Consider the following 21,145-nt stretch of genomic DNA (forward strand, 5'->3'; position numbering starts at 1 on the left):
TCTGTTTAATTAGAGTCAGGAGCGTCGAAGTCAGTTGATTGCCTCTTGGCTGTCTCGAACAACAGAACAAATACTTCTCGTGGATTGTTCAAAAAAATAAAGGCGATGGGAACTAGTTTGCAGAGAGATAAAAAGTCTTCTGGGCGTTTTTCAGTGAAGATAAGCGTGAGCTAAACGGTCCTGTTTCACTGTTTTTTAATATGGAAAAGATGCTTGAACGCCCGCTCCTTTTTTAACACCTCGACAACGCGGCCCGTGGATGATGTTTCCTCTTTGATAAGGGAAGTGGAGCTGAAGCGGTGGCTGACTCATCAACACGTCAACAGTGTCTCATGTATCCGTGCAGATCTAAGATGAACATGCGATCGGGTTCGCTGACCTCGTCATGCTGACACATCTGCAGAGGGTTCATTCGGTGAAAAGTGCCACAAAGCTCGATTAGGATCCGTTTTTAATGTCAAATAGCAAAAGAAGAAAGTGTCATTTTCTCCAATAATCCGACTGACATTTTCTTCTGCTGGGAAATGTCAGCAGTGAGATTGAAGATGTGGCTGCTGTGTTTGTACCAGTTGTTGTTTTAAAGACATCCCTTATCTTTAAACCTGCATGACCAGAAGTTTCCGTACGGCAGAAAGTGACACGAGAACGCCTCAGCATAACAGACGAGCATCTCACAGCTTTCACACTTTTTTTTAGAAATATCCCAAAAATTTTCGCTCGGATTTCACCGCGAGTTTTTTCTTGTCAGACCCCTGGTATGTTTTTTTTTAGTGATCTGATGTGAGAACGCAGCAGGTAGTTCTCCTCAAGCCAATGGGAGGAGGATCTTTACTGTGACGGCTTCACGACCTGACGCTGATATCCACTAGATGCTAACATCGGCCAATTTATTTCAAGTTTGGGCTCTTTTTTCCACATTTTCCAAAAAATCTAATTGCATTAATGATCACAGTTATTGATATGAAATATTAAGTAGTAAATGATAAAAAGGACAGGAGTCAGGTGGTAAGGCATGTTCAGTTTAAGAAACAATAAAACCTCCTTACACTCGACGACGAGGGAACGCTCAATGACTTGACGAGCAGACGTGCAAAATGAAGATCTTCATGACCGTGCTATAAAACGAAAGTTGTTTTTGTTGTTTAAAATTTTGCATTGGATTGTTTTTTCTTGTTTTCTGTGACTGAACATTTGTCTGTTTTCCGTCTCCTCAGTCCAGCGTCACTCTCCTGCCCACCACCAGCGTCACTCCCCGGTGTCTCAGCGCCACTCACCCATCTCCCAGCGCCATTCTCCTGTCCCACCTCAAGCCCACCACTCCCCGATCCAACCGAGACGCTCGCCGTCGCTGCAGCGCCTCTCCCCGGACATGCACCGCCGCTCCCCCCTGCTGGATGTCAACAACGGCCCGGCCTCGTACTCCTGCCGGCCGCCCAGCCAGCACCTGAGAGCCAGCTTCCAAGGCCGCCGCAGTTACTCCGAGGTTGCTGACCCCTCTGCTTACCAGTGCCCGCCCCGCTTCTCTCTGGACCCCGTCTCCACCCTGCCCAAGCCTCGCCCTTATATCGACGGCTACTCAAAACAGCAGACGCAGCACATGGGCTCTGCTCACGGTGGACTGCAGCACAGAGGCTCCCCGTCCTCCCATCAAGGAGGAGCGGGAGGAGATGGAGGCCACGGGGAAAGCTCCATGCGCCACTCCAGGGAAATGCCCTTCCCTCTCTCTGAGGTAGCCCACCTGCATTTCGAGCCCCCTCCTCCTTCCACGCCGGCGCCCCATCCCCCACAGTCCTCCGAAGACGAGGAGGAGTGGACCTGCCCGCATCCCATCAGCCCACCACGGACGCTCGGCGTGCTCTCTTCTGCGGTGCCCAGCGGCGTCATGAGAGGCCCGGCGTCCTGCTCGGTGTTCCCCATCCCTCAGAGGTCCAACACGCTCAGCTGCCACCCACAGCCCGGGTACATGTCGGCAGAGCACGCTCAGTCCTGGCCTTCTATCAACGTGAGTCACAACAATGTGCACAACCAAGATGCATGTGAACTTTTAAAGGGACAGTCCAGGCTTTTTGTTTTAAGAGGGATTATGCGATAAACGTCGAGGCTGAATAGCTGATCATGATCAGGAATTAATGGACGACGTGGAGGCAGTTATACAAGCAATCCAACAGTCCCATTTCCTGTATTTAGCTCAGGTCAACATTTTGTTGGGTCAAATCACTTACTTCATCGAGAACTGCAGGAACACATGACCTCTGTGTTTCTTTATCACCTTATTGTTACCGAAACAAACTCATACTTAAAGCTTTTGTTCAAATATGAAAAAAAAAAGCTAAACCATTCTTCAATTAGCACTTTTTTATCTCCCTGAATTGACCTATTTTACACAATGAATCCACTTGGGTTTTACTACCCGTCTGTCTTTTTTGCTGTAAAAGAGTCTGAAGAGTCTCACTCACAAAGTAGTGCTGTGACTTAGTTTCCTCCCACTGGGTGACTAATACAATCCAGAGAAGAGAGTACGTTTAGTACCACGTGTGATTGATCCACCTGTGTGTGTGTGTGTGTGTGTGTGTGTGTGTGTGTGTTTCACTCCGCAGCTCTGGATGGAGACCGAGGAGAGCGACATGCGGAGCTGCCCCCTCTGCCAGCTGATATTCCCCGTCGGTTACCCCGATGACGCACTCATCAAGCACATCGACTCCCACCTGGAGAACAGCAAGATCTGATCGCCATGGCAACCAGCCCGCACACATCTGCGCTCTCCTCCTTATAGAGTTACGTAAGAGACGGATGGAGCCGGACCGAGGGGAGAAGAAGTCACAACGTAGAAATCACAGGCGATGATCCATTTAGGGAGCGAACGCGATAAAATCGGCAAAAAATGTGCGCAGTTAATTTTTTGGGGCGGTTTCTAAGACATGACAGTTTTGTGAGGAAGGGTCCTTTATTGAAAGCTTTGCCTGTATAATGATTGGCTCTGGTTGCTGCTGTTTTGTTACTTGTCGTGTGGTTTCAGGCACTTTCAGGTGTTGTGATGTTTTTCTGCTTCACAGTGTCGTTTGTACACTTTGATTTTGCAAGGTAAGCCAAAGACGAGATGCGAGAGGCAGGCGGGACGGTTCAGGGGCTCTGCATGATAAAGTTATTTTCAGTGTTACGGTTAATGATCAGGGAGAACTGAGGCGTGTTGTTTTTTTTGGTTTTTTTTGCTTTAAACACTTTACACCTGCTTGGAAAAAAAAAATATTTTCACAAATTCCAAGATTTTGGAGGATTCTTCTGGTCATCTGGTGGAAGGTGGCTTCTTAAAATAAACCGATGGATATACTTTTTGTTAAACATTTTGATACTGAAGATAAGAAGATTGACATTAGCCCTTTTCACACATGCACTCCTGGAAATTTCAGGAATGTGTCGGAACAGTCTGAAATCTTACTGAGTTGCTTTTTTCACACATGACCTGTCAGACCCGAGCGAGCAAGCGAGCGAGCGAGGGGTTTCAGGAGGCAGGACATACGGATGACAAGCGAAGGGCAACATGGTCCAAAGACTGTCCAAACTACTGTGAGTGCACAGTATGACACGGACGAGTTGGAAAGGAACTCACTGTTGACCAGAGAAGAGTAGGAAGCAGCGTCCTGACACGCACAAGGATTGCAGCAGGATGCATCAACCCCGACAGTGAGAGAGCGCACGGCGGCGGTGGATCTAACTGTAAGTGACAAAAGTTCAGATGAGGTCGGGATGAAAACGTTTGCTGGATGCATCCAAACACGAAGCTCACCCTTAAAATCGCGAGTGTGAAAGGGGCTCTCCTGGCTTATTCACCAGGGTTTGATGCTAATTCACTTTCACTTCTTTGAAACGAGAAAGTCTGTTTTCATGGTAGTTAAGAAAGAATAAAACATTCCAGTTTCACATTTCATCTTTACACAAACCGACCGACAAGCCGGGGAACATGAATGTGAAAGTACGTGTGGAGGCAGTTTCACCCAGACTGAGTCATGACGATGCCCTGCAGGGCGGGGCACTGATGTTGATCAATCTTCTTACAAAGTGGAGAAAAGTTGTTTTTTTTATTATTCGGAATATATCTTTTGCTTGCAGCCTGTTTAAAAAAAAACTAAAAAAAACTAAGTATCTTAGCACTTTACGTTAGCATAGCCTATAAAATGTATCCGTTTTCAGTCCCCATATATATTTTCCTTGATTATTTACTATTTATATTGTCAATCTGTAAGGCAAAAAAATATGGAGATATATTTTTGCAAATTTAAACACTCAACATGTCTTATGTTGGTTTTTCTCCCGTGTGCTTGTACACTGATGTACATAAAGGAGTTCTGGAGATTTAAATCCCATCACATGGGGTCGTTTTCTGTACAAAGACTTTAAATTCTCTCCTGGGATTCCCCTCGGTCTTCCTAAAGATCTGACTTTTCAAACAGCTTGATGTCACGACTGCCCAGACCACCCAACAAAAAAACAACAACATAAGGACACACACACACACACACACACACACACACACACAGCCGGCTGCAGGAGATGAAGATTTCAGGACTGCTCTGAGGAGGACGCTACAGGTTTTAAGTGTATTTCTGTCTTGGAGATCTGACACAGAATCTCCAGACGGCAAAGTTATCTCTGCAGGGTTTCAGCAAAGACAATTCTCTTTTGATACATGGGTTCAGTTTTTATCAAAATCTTATCTCCAATCTCATCTGATTGTGAAACTTTTTTTTTTTTTTTTTTTGAAAGAAAACCTTAAAAAAACAAAGTTACACTGATGTCAGCTAACTTAGGGTTTCAGTTATATGTGCAGTTTCTAATGTCGGGGATGTCCGCACACCCATGCATTTACACCGGTTTGAAGTAACGGAGGAAATGAAACGAGGTAGATGAGAGCACACAGGGCGATGATTGCGGCTTGCAGGATGATGTAGGATATGATGTAAGGTATGCATTACCTAACTTCTACCCACCTGAAGCAAAACTCTGAGTCCAAACACCCTGCAGAGGCTACAAGTTTCCTTTGATCGGTCAAAACAAAGTGAGTTTTTCGGGTATCAAGGCAGTAGGTCTATATTATTAAAGGATAACTCTGGTTTATTACTTTTTGGACTGTGGAGACATTTTACTCACCTGGTTGATGGCTGAGATCTAGAGAAGCACTTAACATGGTACTCCAAGCAGTTCTTTATTGTCTTTGATATTAATATGATGCTGTGACCACGTATTAAAAACATCATGATCAGTCCCTGTTTGATTAGCTTTAGGCACCCACAGTCATTGGATAGTTTCAAGTCCCCGTGTGGGTTAGCACGAGGATGTGTGATGCCAGCACTCGTCAACATTATGCCCCAAATATGTTTCTGCTCTGATTTTAAGTTAAGCTGCCAAACAAACACGAAGAAGAAAGATGAACAAGTCAAGAGTTAGCGTGCATCTCTAACAGTAAAGCTTGCTATCTGATAATGGTTGAATTTGGGTCAAAGTTCATCGACGTTGACACGACATTGACTCCTCAACCGTTTACAGCCTTAGATCAGAAAGACAACTTGAAACGTTTCAACAGAAAAACCCTTAAAGGAAGAAGGTGCAACTTTTTTGATCAAGGCGCAAAGATGAAGAAGTCACAAGGCGTGGGTGTAATTATTTTTAAATCTTTCACTGATCTAAAGAAAGGTGGATCGTTTGAAGAAGAGCTCAGCCTCATTCTGCGACTGATATATCTGAAAATAGCAGCGAACAGATAACAGCATGGGGGGGGAAAAACCCTGACAGATACTCAGAAATTCACAAGAAAGCAGGAGCAGTTCAGAGTAATCTAAACAGTAAATTTTTGTTGAATTTCATGTGGCTTGTTTACATTTGACGTTTATCAAACATATAGACTCTATTGTCACGGTCTAACCAGACTCAGAAAATCCAGCAGTTACCTTGGAAATTTCAAAGTTATTTAACCACTGAAAAAAAAATAAACTGGAGTTATCCGAGAAGAGCTACTTCCTGGATAATAAAGCCGTACACAAAGATACTTGACCATTAAATGAAAGAGGGCTTAATGACTCACAATTATAAAACACTATATATGTTCCTATATGACTGTAAAAAATATATATCAAAAAGTTTGTACAGACAGGTATTTTGCAAGTATGTCAAACTAACGCAACATGTACTCTATTATCCAGCAACTTCAAATTGGAGTCTCTGTATATCAGTATATATAATCCTCGCCACCACAAACACCCTAAATATGAAATATATGCCAGATATTTACAAATGTTACCCAACACCTCTCCTCTTTTACTGACTGTACAGTGGTTGGTCCTCTCGTCGACTTATATTCAACGACAGACACATCTGCAGAGGAGAATTGAGTTTTTGGCGGATGGGCACTTTCAAGCTTGCACGTATGAGATCGAATTAGTGCTTCTGATAAAACAAGCACAAGCACAGTGAAGAGGAATGATACATGAATGCTTGTGAGTTATTGAGACACATAACGTCTCTTATTACGATCTATTCTGATCTGATTTTTCATGCTGTAAAGAAAGCGGTATAACATTGAATATGTGCAAAGTAGACGTCTACGCCGATGATGATGTAGCGTTGCATCGAAACTACAAATTCTACATTTTGAGATTTTGAGTGAAATTTAGCTTTAAAATGTAAAATCTGGCAGCATTTAAGTATTTTGTCAAGAAAGAGAAATCAACAAGTGCATTGTTTGACGTTTTGAATTTTCTCTTTTAACCCCTTCATCAACTTTTTCTTACAACCAAAGGGAACTGAATATTTCCTGTTTTGTCAGAAAACAGAGGACATAGTTTGTGGTTTGCTTGAGCCTGTCGAGGAGAGCGAAGATGCTGTGGTAAATGTTGGCGGGATGTTGTTAGCGACCACAAACTGCTGCCTATACGCTGCGACGACGAGTAAAGACTCCCAGTATGAGCTCAGCAACATGTGATGCGTGCATGTTTATGCTGCAACACATCCGTGCAGTGGAAGGTTAAAAAAAAAAGCTGCAGGAGGTTTTAAAGATATTCTTTGCTTTTTGTGTACGTGGGACTGTAAAAATCTAACTAAAACACCTGAAATGATCCCATCTGTATTTCATTTTTTGGGTGTCATTAAAGCAGGCTCAGTCTTTGTTTTTCTCGGGACACAAAGTGAGGAAATCCAATCCAATGACACATTTCTTTATAATAAAATGACACTTGGAGTTACTCAGGAGACGATGACCAGGCTGTTTCTTTTTTCTCTTCTCGTAAAGCTCACTCTCCTACGAGTAATTTGAGTCAGGTTGTTCTCCTGTGTATCATGAAGCACACACGGAGACCTCAGCACTAATGAGCTCTCCACAACACTAATGAGAGGTAATTGTCTACTTCCTGTATGGTGGTACAACTCTGCTGATATTAAAAGGACTTTACGACCAACAGAGGAATATAAAGAGTCACTTTTTCTTTCTCTCTGTCTGTAAATATTCCTATAAATAAATTGGAACCTGCACTGAAAGGACGTATGGACTGGCTTCATTCACATATGATAAATTGCATTTTCACTTTGCTGCACTTCACATCTTTTTATTGAAACTTCAGGAGAAACAGTTTGTGTAAAAATAATACAAAAAAGCAGAACAAAAAGTTGACCTTATGTTGAGAGATTCAAAAGTCAATAAATATCTTTCCTAATAACTGTGACAAAAAAAATAATGTTTTGTTAAATACCTTAAAATTCATTGGACCAAAAGTGGTCTTCCTTGTTTTTGTGTGTCAAGGTACGTCACTACCCATCGGCCCCCGTCTTACAGAAACTGATGAACAGATGTTGTTTCTGCTGAACCGTTGAGCAGCGGAGACGTGCAAAGAAAACAGTTTGTTCAACAACATCGTCCACTACACACCATGCTCGATGCGCTTAGTGACACACAGCAGCTTTTACTGTGTGTGCACCTGCGCATGAGTGTGTGTGTGTGTGTGTGTGTGTGCTGTTATAGCTACGCTGCAGAGTCTTGTACGGCTCTAATAATGTTGTTAGTTTCAGTCAGGCCTGATTATGACATCAGTCACTGTTACCACTCTGGCGTTGGTATGAAATGCTGCAATTGTCTCGCCAGTGTTAACCTCAGCAGAGAACATAACAACCTGCAGACACACTTTTAATATAACATGTCATCGTATCAATTCAGTATTTATTTTTAAGCAGATTTTAAACCAAGTGCACTGGCTCAGATGTGTAGCTACATTTTTTAAAAAATAATTAAAAAGTTGCCTGAATGGGAAAAGGAGTTTTTTTCTGCGTTAGATGACGGTGATAATTTGTACAGTAATGTTTCGGCTGCAACTTTAAAACACCCTGATGCAGTTTTCTACTCTGCAGGTAGATTCAGGTTCCTAGAACTTCATCGACTTTTGTCTTCTTTGCACCACAAAGAACTTTTAAAGGTACGTTGCTTCGGATAATAAAAGCGCCCGCTAAATAAATTGCAAAATTGTAAATTAAATAGCACTCAATGTTCCTTTTCTTTTTAGACTTGTACCAGCTTGTAAAAAAAACAAAACAAAAAAATTCAATCATGATGATAGAAATCAGCTTCTTGTATTTTAATCTGCACACAAAACATTCTAGGAGAGCTGCTCGACCGATCCACCAGAAGTCGTAAAAATAGAGCAAATTTCAACATGTTGAAATTACCGAGATGTGGTGCCCTTTAAAGAGCGGATGTAAAAAAAAAAAAACAACACACACACACACACACACACCAAAGAAAAAAAAATCCCCTGACCCGTGTTGTTTTGTTTTGTTTACCTCACATTGCAGCCTTTCTACTTCAGCCCTCTCACCTGGCTCGTTTCCTCCATGTTTAGCTGTGTGCCGCTAACCTCAATACGCAGCCTACCTCAGGAAAAAGAGAAATGCACCCTCCCATCCGGGGCCACAAAACCACAAACCCCATAGACTTCTTTAAGAAGCTCCACACGCAGTACAACCTGCAGCGAGAACGAAGAGAAAAACCACACAAGTCACCAAAAACAGCGCTTCTTCTGCTCGCTGATCAAAAACAACAACTCCTCTATAAAGAATACACACACACACACACACACACACACACGTATACACAGTTCTTAGAAAAATCAATGAGGTTTTTGTGTTTCAGTACTTCCAGTAATCCTCCAAGCATGACCTCTTGACTCCTGCTTGTGTCTTATAAATGTCTTATAGGTCTTATAGATTATAGATGGTTCACAAGAATTTTAAACTTCAATGTGATTCTAGTAAAAATCGATAACAATACCGATACCTGTTTCAATACCATGACGACATAAAACAGAAGTCCTTACAGCCCCCAATATTTGTGGATTTTTTTTTTTACTTAAGGACTCAAATTCACAGTCAAACCTCTGCAGAGTCCCGATGGCAAACAATCATTACCAACATTTGTTAAGTCAACGTGTTAGTGCAGTTTGGACCGTGTTCTCCGTTTCCCCCCGTTGCATCTTTTGGTTGTAATATGACTCATGATCTGTGTTGTTGTTGTTGTTTTTTAAAGAGTCTGTACTTTTTCGAATCTATTGCACATTAAAAATGTCAGATTTTATCATTTTAAAACTTGTGGTATCAAAAAGTCTGAACATTTTGACGACCCCGTCCGGTGTAGGCGGCTCGCCACGTTACACAATATGACTGACTGTATGTTTGTGTGCTGATTTAGCACATCGTGATTGGCTGTTTGTTGGACAGTTTGCAGATGAACGTTGAGTCGATTGAGAATTTTCACCTAAAAATACACGAGCAGTCCAAACTGGTTTAAACCTTTATTGTGTTTTGGACACGACAAGAAGTGAGAGCACATCTCGTAGCGTACATTTAGGGTCACCAGCACACATGTATGGAAGCCCAGAAGAGACAATTGAGCGACTTTGCTTTCGTATAAGTCTGTCTTTATTTATTTTCTCAAAAAAGACACTGACTGTATTTTATAACAAAAAGAAGTCACTGATTTACCTGTAACCATCAAATCGGCAGTCTATTAAAGATGACAATCTCGTGGTGAGGTTGAGAAAGTTTTTTTTTTTTTTTTATCTTAGCGCTCAAATGGAAAACAGTGTTTAGTTACTCATACATGAAATCCACAATCCTCCACAATCTAATTCTGAATTAGATTCCAGAGGGGAAGTTTTTCAGCAGCCCACTAGATGGCCACATTAACCACACAAACCACAGAGCTGCATGTGATCAGCACACTGGAGAAGTCATGATATAAAAGACAGACGCGCGGCAGCTTAATACAGCTGATTTCTTAAATTGTGGCTCATCATGATGTGACATATGAGTCCTATTAAGCTCCTCTTAAACTTCTCTCAGTGTCATGTTGAATGTTGTTGTCTGCATATTAGCCTTTTTAATACTGTACATGCTCACCTGGCTGCATGATCTGCTTTGTAATATCTGTTTATTTCTCGTACTTCATGTTTATTTAGCTTTAAATCATAGTGGATATTTTTAGTAGATATAGTAGATTTTCTTGTCCTTATGAAAGGTGCTCTATGAAGTGGATTTAAGCATGCCGACCTTGATGCATAAACAGAAAACAAAAGTCAGCCTGTTCAGATTTATCCGGGTTAGAAGCCTCGGGGCTCTCAACGTGTCACCTGGATTTTCACTTAAAGATCAAGCACTACGAGGAAAGTATTGATTGTGGCGTGACATTTTCCCTCCAGTGACTTCGATGTATTTGAAGTGATACAGCTGATCAGTCACATTCACCTCCCGCTGCTCTGCTGCCCCACGTGCCTTGCTCACATAACGTTCATTATGCCGGCATGGCACGGGGCCGACAGTGGGTTTGGAGATCGAACCCTTGGTGCTGCTGCTGAGAGGAAACAAGCAAACCAAAAAAAAAAAATAAATAAATAATAAAACCCCCACACAGAACCATCCTCACAGTCACACCCAGACTCTCATGCACATGGTAAATCTGCACAGGCGGAGGCCACAGTCAGCGACGGCGTGAAGCGTGAACTGCGTTTGAACCGCTGACCTCTGTAACTCACCCATATTGATGGCAGGCAGCGCACTCGCTCACAGCACAGCGCTTCAGCAGGCATAGCATGGCCCCGGGGACTGCAGGCGCCAATGGAGAGGAGGGGAGGGGGGAGGGGGGCTTCGGGGTGGACCGATGAGTGAAAATCACCGGCCCTCAAGTTTATATGTCAAGGTGTAAAAGTGGAATTACAAAAAGATCATGAGAGAGACGTTAACTTACATGTTGGTAAACCCAGTAGAAGGTTTGAGGGGAGAGGAGGTTTGAGAAGATTAGAGTCACATACAGGTGATGCACCTTTAATCAAGAGAAGACGTATAAATGTGAATTAGCACCAAAAATATGTGAACATATGAACAGTGGATTTAAATAAGCAGCGAAAACCAAACTACTCATTTTGTTTCAGGCTCTCCAAACAATTAAATCAGGATTTGCTTCCATTAAGCCAAAAGTCGATCTGGATCCGTCACTTATGTTGGGGGAAAAAATGGATGCGGTGTCAATGGCGCCGCCCCCCCCCCCCCCCCCCCCGCCCCCCCATTGGTTTCTGAAGAGGTGTTATGAAGCCCTGCAACGGTGGTCACAATGTTCCAACCTTTCAATGAAACAGGCAAAGAGATGGAGCAGCTGCAATGATCCCACCTGCCAGTCAACTTTGCCAACGACCCAAATCATGCAAAAACACAACAAGAGAATATTCCTGCACACGCATTCTAAAGACAAGCCCTAGCGTTAAGAAAACATGATTTGTTTTTGTGTGTTTGAATGTGAAAATGCATCCAGTGAATCGAGCCGTTCTGTTCAGCGAGTGCGTTGACTTGTGCACCCTCTCGACTATCCGAAGCACAGTCTTGATTTTTTTTCATGCGACCTCTCCAGATCGGTCCTCTCGGAGTCACACAGAGGTGAGCCGCCGTTTACATGAATCTTTTATCGGACTTTCATGTATAATTGTCTAATTTTGCATTAGTATGAAGCCCGGCACTTGCTTTGGAATCCTGCATGAAAAATTCAGCCTCACATGGCATCTCATTATTGCGCAAACATCTCATATTAGCATGTTCCGATCCATAACACCTTCTGCATTATGGATGTTAGAAGGTTACAGTCGGTGTTCGGGTGGAGTTTTTCGAGGAGGTGACGACTCTTACTGTCAGCACGGCCTTCCACTTTAATATTTGATCCAGAACAGGCAGCCAATCCCATGTGGGGAAGGTCTTCAGCAGGGTATCCACCGATGAAATGGCTCTCTGACGGCTGACACAGTAACAGTGAGTTCATCTTTGTCCCACTGACCATGGAAGAGGTGACCTTTATATAGGGAGGCTGGGTTCATTTCCTATCTGCTGATATCCCTCAGGGAAAAAACGAGGATGTTTACTTCACCTTTAAATTATTGTGAAGGTCAAATACAAGTTCGAGGTACCAAAATAATATTCAGGCATTGATACAAGATCGCCGCTGTGCATGTATATCAAAGTTGAGGGCTGGTGAGAACAAGCCACCAGGAAAATGTGGATCCATGTGAGTTGTGTATTTTACGGCAAATATCAGGAGCTGGACAGCAAGTTCAATCGTTCAAGCTCGAGTTGAAAAAAAAAAAGAGTTGATGTGGGAGAAGCAGGAAGTGGAAACAGCTTGGCTGACAAAGGGAATTCACCCAAATCCAGAAGGTCTTGTTACCTCGCACCTCAACGCAGTTTGCCAATCACAATTAAGCAACAGATGGATGAAAATAAAAACCGGAAAAGGAAGCGTACCAAGACGAAGAAAAAAAAAAAGCTCAAGAACAAATATATAGGAATGAGCAGAAGAAGAACAAAGACTAAAAAAGAGAGGGTAAGAACTGAACAAGAACAATAGATCACAAAATCAGTTTTCAGATTCTCAAAAATCAAAGTATTGTTAGCAGATATTTGCTGACATTATTATTATTATTCAAACCAGCCCAACAGAAATACACTTTTGTGGACCTCTCTCCATTTTCTCCTAACATGTTGGTCGGATGGTCGAGGCCACTTCTAGATCTTTACTTCCTCTACTCCCTTTATTCTCTGATTCAACCATGAATAAATACAGTACATGCTTTCAACACATCCCACACTCTACACTTTGCTAAAGTTGCCATTCCCTTTTCTGCAAAGTCTAAAAGTTAGACTTTACCAACAAGGCAGGAACAAGGCTTCTGTCATATTAAAACAGGAAAGACATTTTTTTTTTCTCCACAAAGATGAAGACAAAAAAACAGTTTGATTTTCATTGTATGCTGAAACATGAAGATTTCCTTCACTTGGATCTAAGAGCCCAAGTGAAGCCCATCAAGCAATAAGACGTTAGACTAAATAGACATAAAGGTAACTTTAGAGTTACCTTTCCATTCTCCATGTGCCAAGCTTCAAATGTAAGTAAACCCACATAAGTATTGATCCACCATCTCTGGTTGACATGTTGCTTTTTCAATACGGCTCATTTCTAGGACTGTGCTTTGGGCTCCTTTTCCACACAGTCCTGCCACTATTGGTAATCAGTTATGGAAACTGACAATATAAAAATATCTGAAACAGTAAACTAGGTTGAGATCGCTCATTCAGCCATTCAAACAAACCCAATACAAAGAGATCCAAGTAATCGTTGAGCCAAACAAATGGAGGCAGGTGTTTGAGAACCTGCCAAATCAACCATATGGCCCCTGAGGTGGAAGTAACAAAGTGAGTGCACCGACGCTCTCGTTTCCTCGGCACACAGAAACATTCAGCTCGGCGGACTCACATCCAAGCTGTGGGTTCTGCTAACAGATGTGACAAAGGTGTTGCCGCCCCGGGCAGCCCACTTGACCTCGGCTGCTTTGGGGTGAGAACGAGGATGTCTTCTTGGAAAAGTGTTGATCCTGTTTCAACACTTGTAGCTTTATTGTCAGTTACAATATGGAGGTGAGCATCACTGTGCCGAAGAGTGAGGATGAACTGGTCTCAACTCTGTGACAAGACGGAGATGGAGATACGTCCATCTGAGAACACATCAGCTCGTTGATTGGTGGGCATATTGCTGGGGTTTCATCATTAGCCTGCGCTGCGTGGCTAACGGGCACCGTGGCCCCTTTTTTTTCCCCTTACAGGCGGCAGTATCACAGCTCTGATCTGTCACCCTTCGCTTGCCTTAATGTGTGAAAGCAAGACGTGTTGCGCCTATTAGCACTTCTTGGCAAGGCTGGCATGCTGATCCCTCGTCCCCGGGGAGCCTGGCAATATGGTGCCGCATGGTGACCGCCCGCCAGCCCCGGCTCCCGCTGTCACAACACATCACACATCCCCGACAACCACTGCCTCCTCCCCAACCACACCTTCATCACCAAGGCTGGGTGAATGACAGGAGCGCCAAACAGCCCGAGCCAGAGGTCCTCTGGGTGGAGTAAACACAAAAACTTTTACGGACAGGAGAAGGGAAACTCCAGTGGACTGTTTTTTTTTGTTCGTTTGTTTTTTTAAATAAAGATTGTAGCAGTCTTGGTGGACGCGTGGACTGAGGGTGAGATCACACATACGAGATACGTTTCTATGGATGTGTTCATCAACACCTCCAGAGCGGTCGGGTGTCAGAAGTCAGAATATTATAACTGGTTTTACATTTTGGGGGAAATCTTGTGTAAGCCAACAATAGAGAAGGTTAAAGGTGAAGATGCACAATGACCAATGATATGTACCGATATTAAGTTTGATATTTTTATTATCATAACTAATAGTGTTTTTGTTGTTGTTGGTTTTGTCTGTGAAGCTTCAAACAGCTGTCGTGAACCCGACAGGCCTTCTTTCTATACAAACAGGAAGCATCAACACCCGTCAGGTTTTCAAAGTAAATCTTGCAAACTGAAGTGTAGAAATTATAGATTTGATTTCCTTTTTTGTTGTTGTCAGAAAACACTGTTAACACGTTTAGAACAAACAGTTAAAAAAAAGAAATGAACTACTTTGACCACAGGGGGCGCCAAAATCAACACAAACCAAAAGTACAATTAAAAAAATCATCTATTTAAATGGGATATAAAACTGTGACCTTAATATTGACAATAGTGACAATTTTGAGTTAATCGTGCAGCCCATGAGTAAAAGACTTGATGCACGATTGTACCAGAACATGTTAACGTTATCTAATCACAGTTCTTGTGAAGCTGTTTGAACATTTACTAAAATAAGCTTTAGGTGAAACTTTAAAAAAAAACAAAATTACTCTCAAGAAGGTGTCAAACGTTTCAGGAAGTGTAACTGAAGCGCTGAGAGCCTGACATCCTTTTTTGTTCAACCTGTCATAAACTAAAGATAAATTGATTTTTTTTATTTTTTTAGATCAGACATCAGTGTTCGTATAAATAGTTCTTGTTTTTGTGTGTCCAGATTCGGATTCATTTTTTTAAAACTAGATCCAGGAGTTTTTACAACATAATAAGTTTATTGCTGCTGCTGATAAAAAAAAAAAAAAAGCTTTTGATTGTGCAACTTATTCACAATTTAATAAAAAAAAGGCGAACCTTGCATTTCCTCTGCCTTCTCCCTGACTACACTTCTTGAACTTTAACCCATTCATGACCAGAACAGAAAGCTGGGCGTCTTCTGGGATGTGGAGGTTTGTTAGTGGGACGATGGAAACACACTAAATGTGAAAAAAGAAGAAGAAGAGGATGCTGCAGCTGCGACGAAATACAAAAATAAGACATGATGCTTACATGCAACAGTTTCCATTATGAATCACTGATCACCACCACATAACCCAGACAAGCTGGTGACTGTGGTCAGATGATGAGGGGTCTGTGCCTGCCATCAGATATTATGACTCATGAGGCTTCCACTGACTCAATTTTAAGACCACCAGCACAAACATATCGTGCATGCGTAGGGGGGATCCACCTCCAGTGTCTGCGTTTTTTGTGGTGACAAATACTTAACGGTAAGAGGAAATAAGTCTGCCTTCATTCAATAACTCCTGCAGTTTCATTCTGCTTAAAACCCCACTTCAAAATAATTCTAACCATAACTTTACTGTATATGCTTTACAAATCATTTTATTATATGTATACAAAAGAACCCAACAGTAAAAGACACAAAACTAACAAAACCCCAACCAGCAGTTAAAGAAGGACACAAACTATAAAAACAGCAGAATTAAACTATCGTATTTAAAAGTCTCTCTGAGTCGTAACTGTGTGCAATGAGTGAGAAGCTCGAGTCCCGCTGGCTGTGCGGTCGTCAGAGTCGTGTTAACATGAACGGGACGGCCTCGTGCATGAAGCCGTTTTCAGTCAAGGACGAGAGAAAAGAAGGGTTTTTAGATCACGCCGCTGGAGTCCCATCGGTCCGTGCTCGATCCATGTGTCACCCTGACGACAAGACGTCACTTAGATATTTGCCCGCCTTGACCTGAATAGGTTCAGATGATATGCTGAGAAACTAAAGCACTTCATCCCTCCGATTATAATCTGATTAAATGAGAAAAACAAAACTGATTATTTTCTCTTTTGAATGCAATAGTTAGGCTACCACAGTTAAAGGGACACTTCACCCATTTACATGAAGCTGTGTATCAGTAGAAACATGGTAGTAGTGTTGAATGGTCGTGAGTCCAGCCCTCATTTTGCCCTGAGACGAGAAAAATGTGTTTTTCTTTGCTTGAAAGTTTTCTTCATGTGATGCAAAAAGCGTCATATTGCATCACATGAAGAAAACTTCCAGGCAAAGAAAAACATATTTTTCTCTTCTCAGGGCAAAATGGGTGAAGTATCCCTTTAATTTCAACCATTAAGGAAGTATGAGGGTTTTCACTTGTAGACTTGTAAAGGGGTGGAACTCCTGTACAAGTCCGTTGGGCTTCGTTCCCTCGTTGCGCCATTTTGATTTTATTTGGAAACGTGTGCTGAACAAATAAACTAAACTAAACTAGACACGCAGACTGTTATGTCCTCAGATTTCAGTTTCCTTCACAGTCAACAAGTTAAAGATAAAGTAATTGAATTGACTGATGTGACCCAAACATGCAGCGAGGAACTCTTCTTCACCCCTTCACATCACACTCATGGTGGTATATTTAGATCACAACAAACTCCTTAGTATCTTTACAATCTGTTATCAAGACAAAATCTGAGGTCTGCATCTGCTTCAGCTTTTAAACACAGCTCAGCAGCACTACTCAGTCTCAACCACAAAGCCACAATGTTTAATTTGTACGTGGAGCTCTGCACACAGCTGTGAACTGAAAAGGTCAACTTAAAGCAAACGTATGTAACTGTAAGACAGTCGCTTAACAGGATCATTTAATGACACAAAAACGGTTGTTCTCATGTCCAAGGGACGGCCTGCAAAATACACATTTAAACTGTTCATTTAACGGGAAGTGCACGCTCCTATAGCTCAATCTATTTTCCCCATGTGCATAAAAAAAATACTCTATTGATCATATCTTAGAAACTGCTTGAAAAGCCATTACTATGATTTATTCGATGCACTTCAATTAAAAAAACTTTATTTGTCTCCTTGAATTGCCCCAATTCAAGGGGACACAGAGCAGCAAATAACGACAGTGCAGCGATACTAAAACATTTAACCAATCAGCAAAGAATAAAGTGTCAAAGTACCCACAGGAATGATTTATAATCCATCATCATGTCCCCCGATGACACATTTTTAACATCCGATTTGTTTATTTTGAAAAGACAGATGGCTTAGTGGTTAGATTGTGACCCATGAAGTATGACTTGTGGCTCCTTTCCTCACTCCCCTTTTTCATTGTTGCTGCAAAACGCTGTTCATGTTCTGAACTGTGCAACTTGTGCAAATGTTAAGTTGTACAGTGATTGCAGCGGTTGGCAGATTTGAAATTATTTCAGTTGTAAAAAAAAAGGATTTCTCTGTCATCTCCAAACTGAGTGGAAAAAAATGACTGCTGAAAAGAAGTATCACAATCTTATGGACTGAAAAAATCATTTGTTTGGTATGTAGATTTCTAGCTCTAAAAAGTGTTATTTGTTTATGCACTGTTACTGTAATAGTTTCATGTTTCTCAAATAATTTACTTGTGCTTAACCAAAGTCACATACCTCACATACCTCTGCATACCTGGAGGTTGCACACAGAGAATTTTACCATCATGCTTTAATGAAGGCAATCAGGTCCAAATGTTGGCATGTTTGTGTGACACAGCCAAGAAAGATAAACTGGTGAAACTGAGATAAGTAAACTCTGTCCTGAAGATGTGTGTGCACCAACATTACAGTCTATATGTGCTGTTCTAAGCCTTAATGCCACAGGTTAAAGCTGCAGAGAGCTGCTGTGACATTATGGCTTTCAGCTATGAGTGTGACGCCTGTGAGGTGCCTGCTGTAAGCAGCGATCACCGCTGATCCTCCCTGCCACCCACTGGGCGTCCTCCGGCGCTGTGATGCATCGAAGCCGAGCACCAGTGATGGACAGGTTCTGACCTGAAATTAAATCAAAAATCCAAATGCCAGAGGTGATGCCCGGACTGTAAAGGATATTTAATTCTCCTGCAGAGGGAGAGGAGGGCGAGCAGGGGAGGAAATAGGGTGAATGAAGGTGGGTGGGGTAAAGCAAAGGTTCATCTGCTGATCTGTCGCAGCTCCACGCCTGGCTGACCATGCTCACATTAACACTGACAAGACAAAGAGGTGACACATCCCGGCCTGCAGGGGCACGGCTATACGGACACATTCATGCACATGCACATGCAGGCATTTACTCACATTCACAAGTGCATGCGATGGATTAACAGTATGTGTCAGCGTGCAGAGGCAGGAGCAGAAAAACTCAGCGGACTTTGAACAACAGAAACAAAAGTGCAAAATAATATTGAGTTTTTTTATGCAGAAGTTCTATTTGTTTTTGTCCTGAGCCTCCATCTTTATTCAGCTGGTCTTCATGTCCTCATCAAAGCAACATCGTCCTTTTCCTCTCTGTTCTCTTGACTCATTAAAAACGCAGAGTTTAGACAACCAGGAAGCAAAGACATCCTTCTTAAAAAAAATCTTTAAAAACACCTGCTTTCCAGCACGGATCGTGCATGAAGCACGGAGGAGCACGTTACAGCTCACAAACGGTTTGGCTGACGGATGAGGGCTGGCAGAAAGCGATGCCAAAGCAGATTGAACTATGCGACATCTTTGGTTTGGACAGCTTCAACAAGCAGAGGGCACGCGGCGGCCACCGGGGGCAACGTTGCGGTCAATAGGGGCTGGCACAACATCCTGAAGGAGGGTGTGGGCAGGGAGGGGAGGCGAGGTGAGGATGGCGGGGGGTTGGGGCGCACGAGGCGTTGTGGTGTCACCGTAATGTCAGCCGGTGTCAAGTGCAATCATCGTTAGCTGTAATTTTCTGAGCAATTAGAGAGCTTATATTGAGAACGCTCGCCAGCTGACAAACACAGAGACTCGCTGAAGGAGTTCCTCAGAGCTACACTGGACACACACAAACACATCTTTCTAGAGCACACACACAGGACTGACTCAGAGGCCTACACACACACACACACACACACACACACACACACACACACACACACACACAGACTATTGTTGACCAACAGCCAGCAATCAACACTTCCCTGAATCCCTTTTTTCACAGTCTACTTGACTCTTGTCTATTTTTTTCTCCACTTGTATCAACCATGATGAGTTTGACGTCAGTTTGTTAAACACTTTTATTTTCAAGCCTTTTTATTCAGCATTTTGGATTCTTGATTGTGTTTTTTTTGGGGGTTTTTTAATAGCGCTGGAAGAGAGGGCGGAAACCCCAGAGGTTAAGTTCAGAGACACAAATTAGCCGAGGTTAAGCCGAGCAGACGGAAAGAGGAACCTCTCTGCCCCCCCATGAGCTCCCACGGGAGAAGAGTTAAAGACACCAAATATATATTTTCTACCACATTTTAAAGATTTTTATTTCTGCAGTAAATTCAGATGTTTTTGTTTGTTTGTGATTTTTTTGTTGTTTTGGACTCTATTGGCTCACTTTTGGAGCCGTGCCTCATGTGGCCATTTTAGGAACTGCAGTTGTTTCCACATTAACTAAACTTCATATTACAGCTCTCAATGTTGCCTTTTTTTAAGATATATATCAGTGAACATTATACATTTTATAAATGAGGAAGTTGCAGTGAATAAATTGGTACCTCTAATATCTCTTTGCAGATTTTACCTGTGTACATGTGAAAAGTGATGTTTGTCTTTTTACAATTATCATTTATTATTATTAATATTTCATCTTGTCACTGACGACCTTGTTTGCTTTTGTAGCTCGTAAGAGTAATCAGAATTAATTTAAAAATGGTCGCCTTTAATGTTGCAGTTTAAACTCTTCCTTCTTTGCGCTCATGATGAAATGTAAAGAACTCAGTAAATACAAGAAAACAACAAAACTATTCCCAAAAATTTTTTTAAAGTTCATGATGTGTTTGTACCAAAAAATTGGGGGTGAATTGGGGGATGTTGACGGGGGATGTTGGGGGGGGGGGGGGGGGGGGTGTTAACGGTGCAGTAACGTCGTGTGACAGGGGCATCATGATTTGGAGAGGCCGCCTCGATCTGACACAGTTAAAAGAGGGCATGTGGTCCCAGTCCTCTCACTCATAAACTGGGTGATGACTGACCGACCCCCACCTCCCCGAACTCTCCCTGTGCCCCCCTTTTGTCACTTCACACAAACCAACACATCCACCTCCAGCCCATCCGAACAGACAGACAAACACGTGAAGAATTTACACATTTGTACACAACACGAACACGCGACGGCTTAAATGGAGGAGTTCATGATTTAGCAAAGCTTTGCAGATTTTTTTTTATTTCTTTCTTGAGAGCTTCCGCTGGAAATTGTTTGTGAAGAATGAATTCATTCGCAACTCGCAATTTCAAATTGACAGAGCACATTTGTCATAGCCTAGCATGGCAACGTTTGCAGGTGAAATGTCTTGTAAAAAGTGAGCCATGCTCCTTTTGTTTCTTTGAACTGATTGACTGAGAAGTGAGGACACAAAGAGCCCACAGGAGAGAAAAAAGGGGAAAACCTCGAAGAATTGAAAAGATGAATTGTTCTTTAAGAG

General features: G+C 42.4%; 1 protein-coding gene across 1 annotated transcript in view; it reads left to right on the plus strand.

Annotated features, from left to right (window-relative positions):
- The window catches only part of tbkbp1 (TBK1 binding protein 1), a 58,198-nt gene extending 52,684 nt beyond the window's left edge, over window positions 1-5,514 (plus strand). The window contains exons 9-10 of the mRNA XM_079334019.1: window positions 1,215-2,002; window positions 2,598-5,514. Coding sequence (XP_079190145.1) covers window positions 1,215-2,002; window positions 2,598-2,726 — 917 coding nt within the window. The 3' untranslated portion in view covers window positions 2,727-5,514. The remainder of the gene's footprint in view (window positions 1-1,214; window positions 2,003-2,597) is intronic.
- Window positions 5,515-21,145: the final 15,631 nt, after the last annotated feature.

Source organism: Symphodus melops (genome assembly GCF_947650265.1).
Source record: "Symphodus melops genome assembly, chromosome: 21".
Taxonomy (NCBI): domain Eukaryota; kingdom Metazoa; phylum Chordata; class Actinopteri; order Labriformes; family Labridae; genus Symphodus; species Symphodus melops.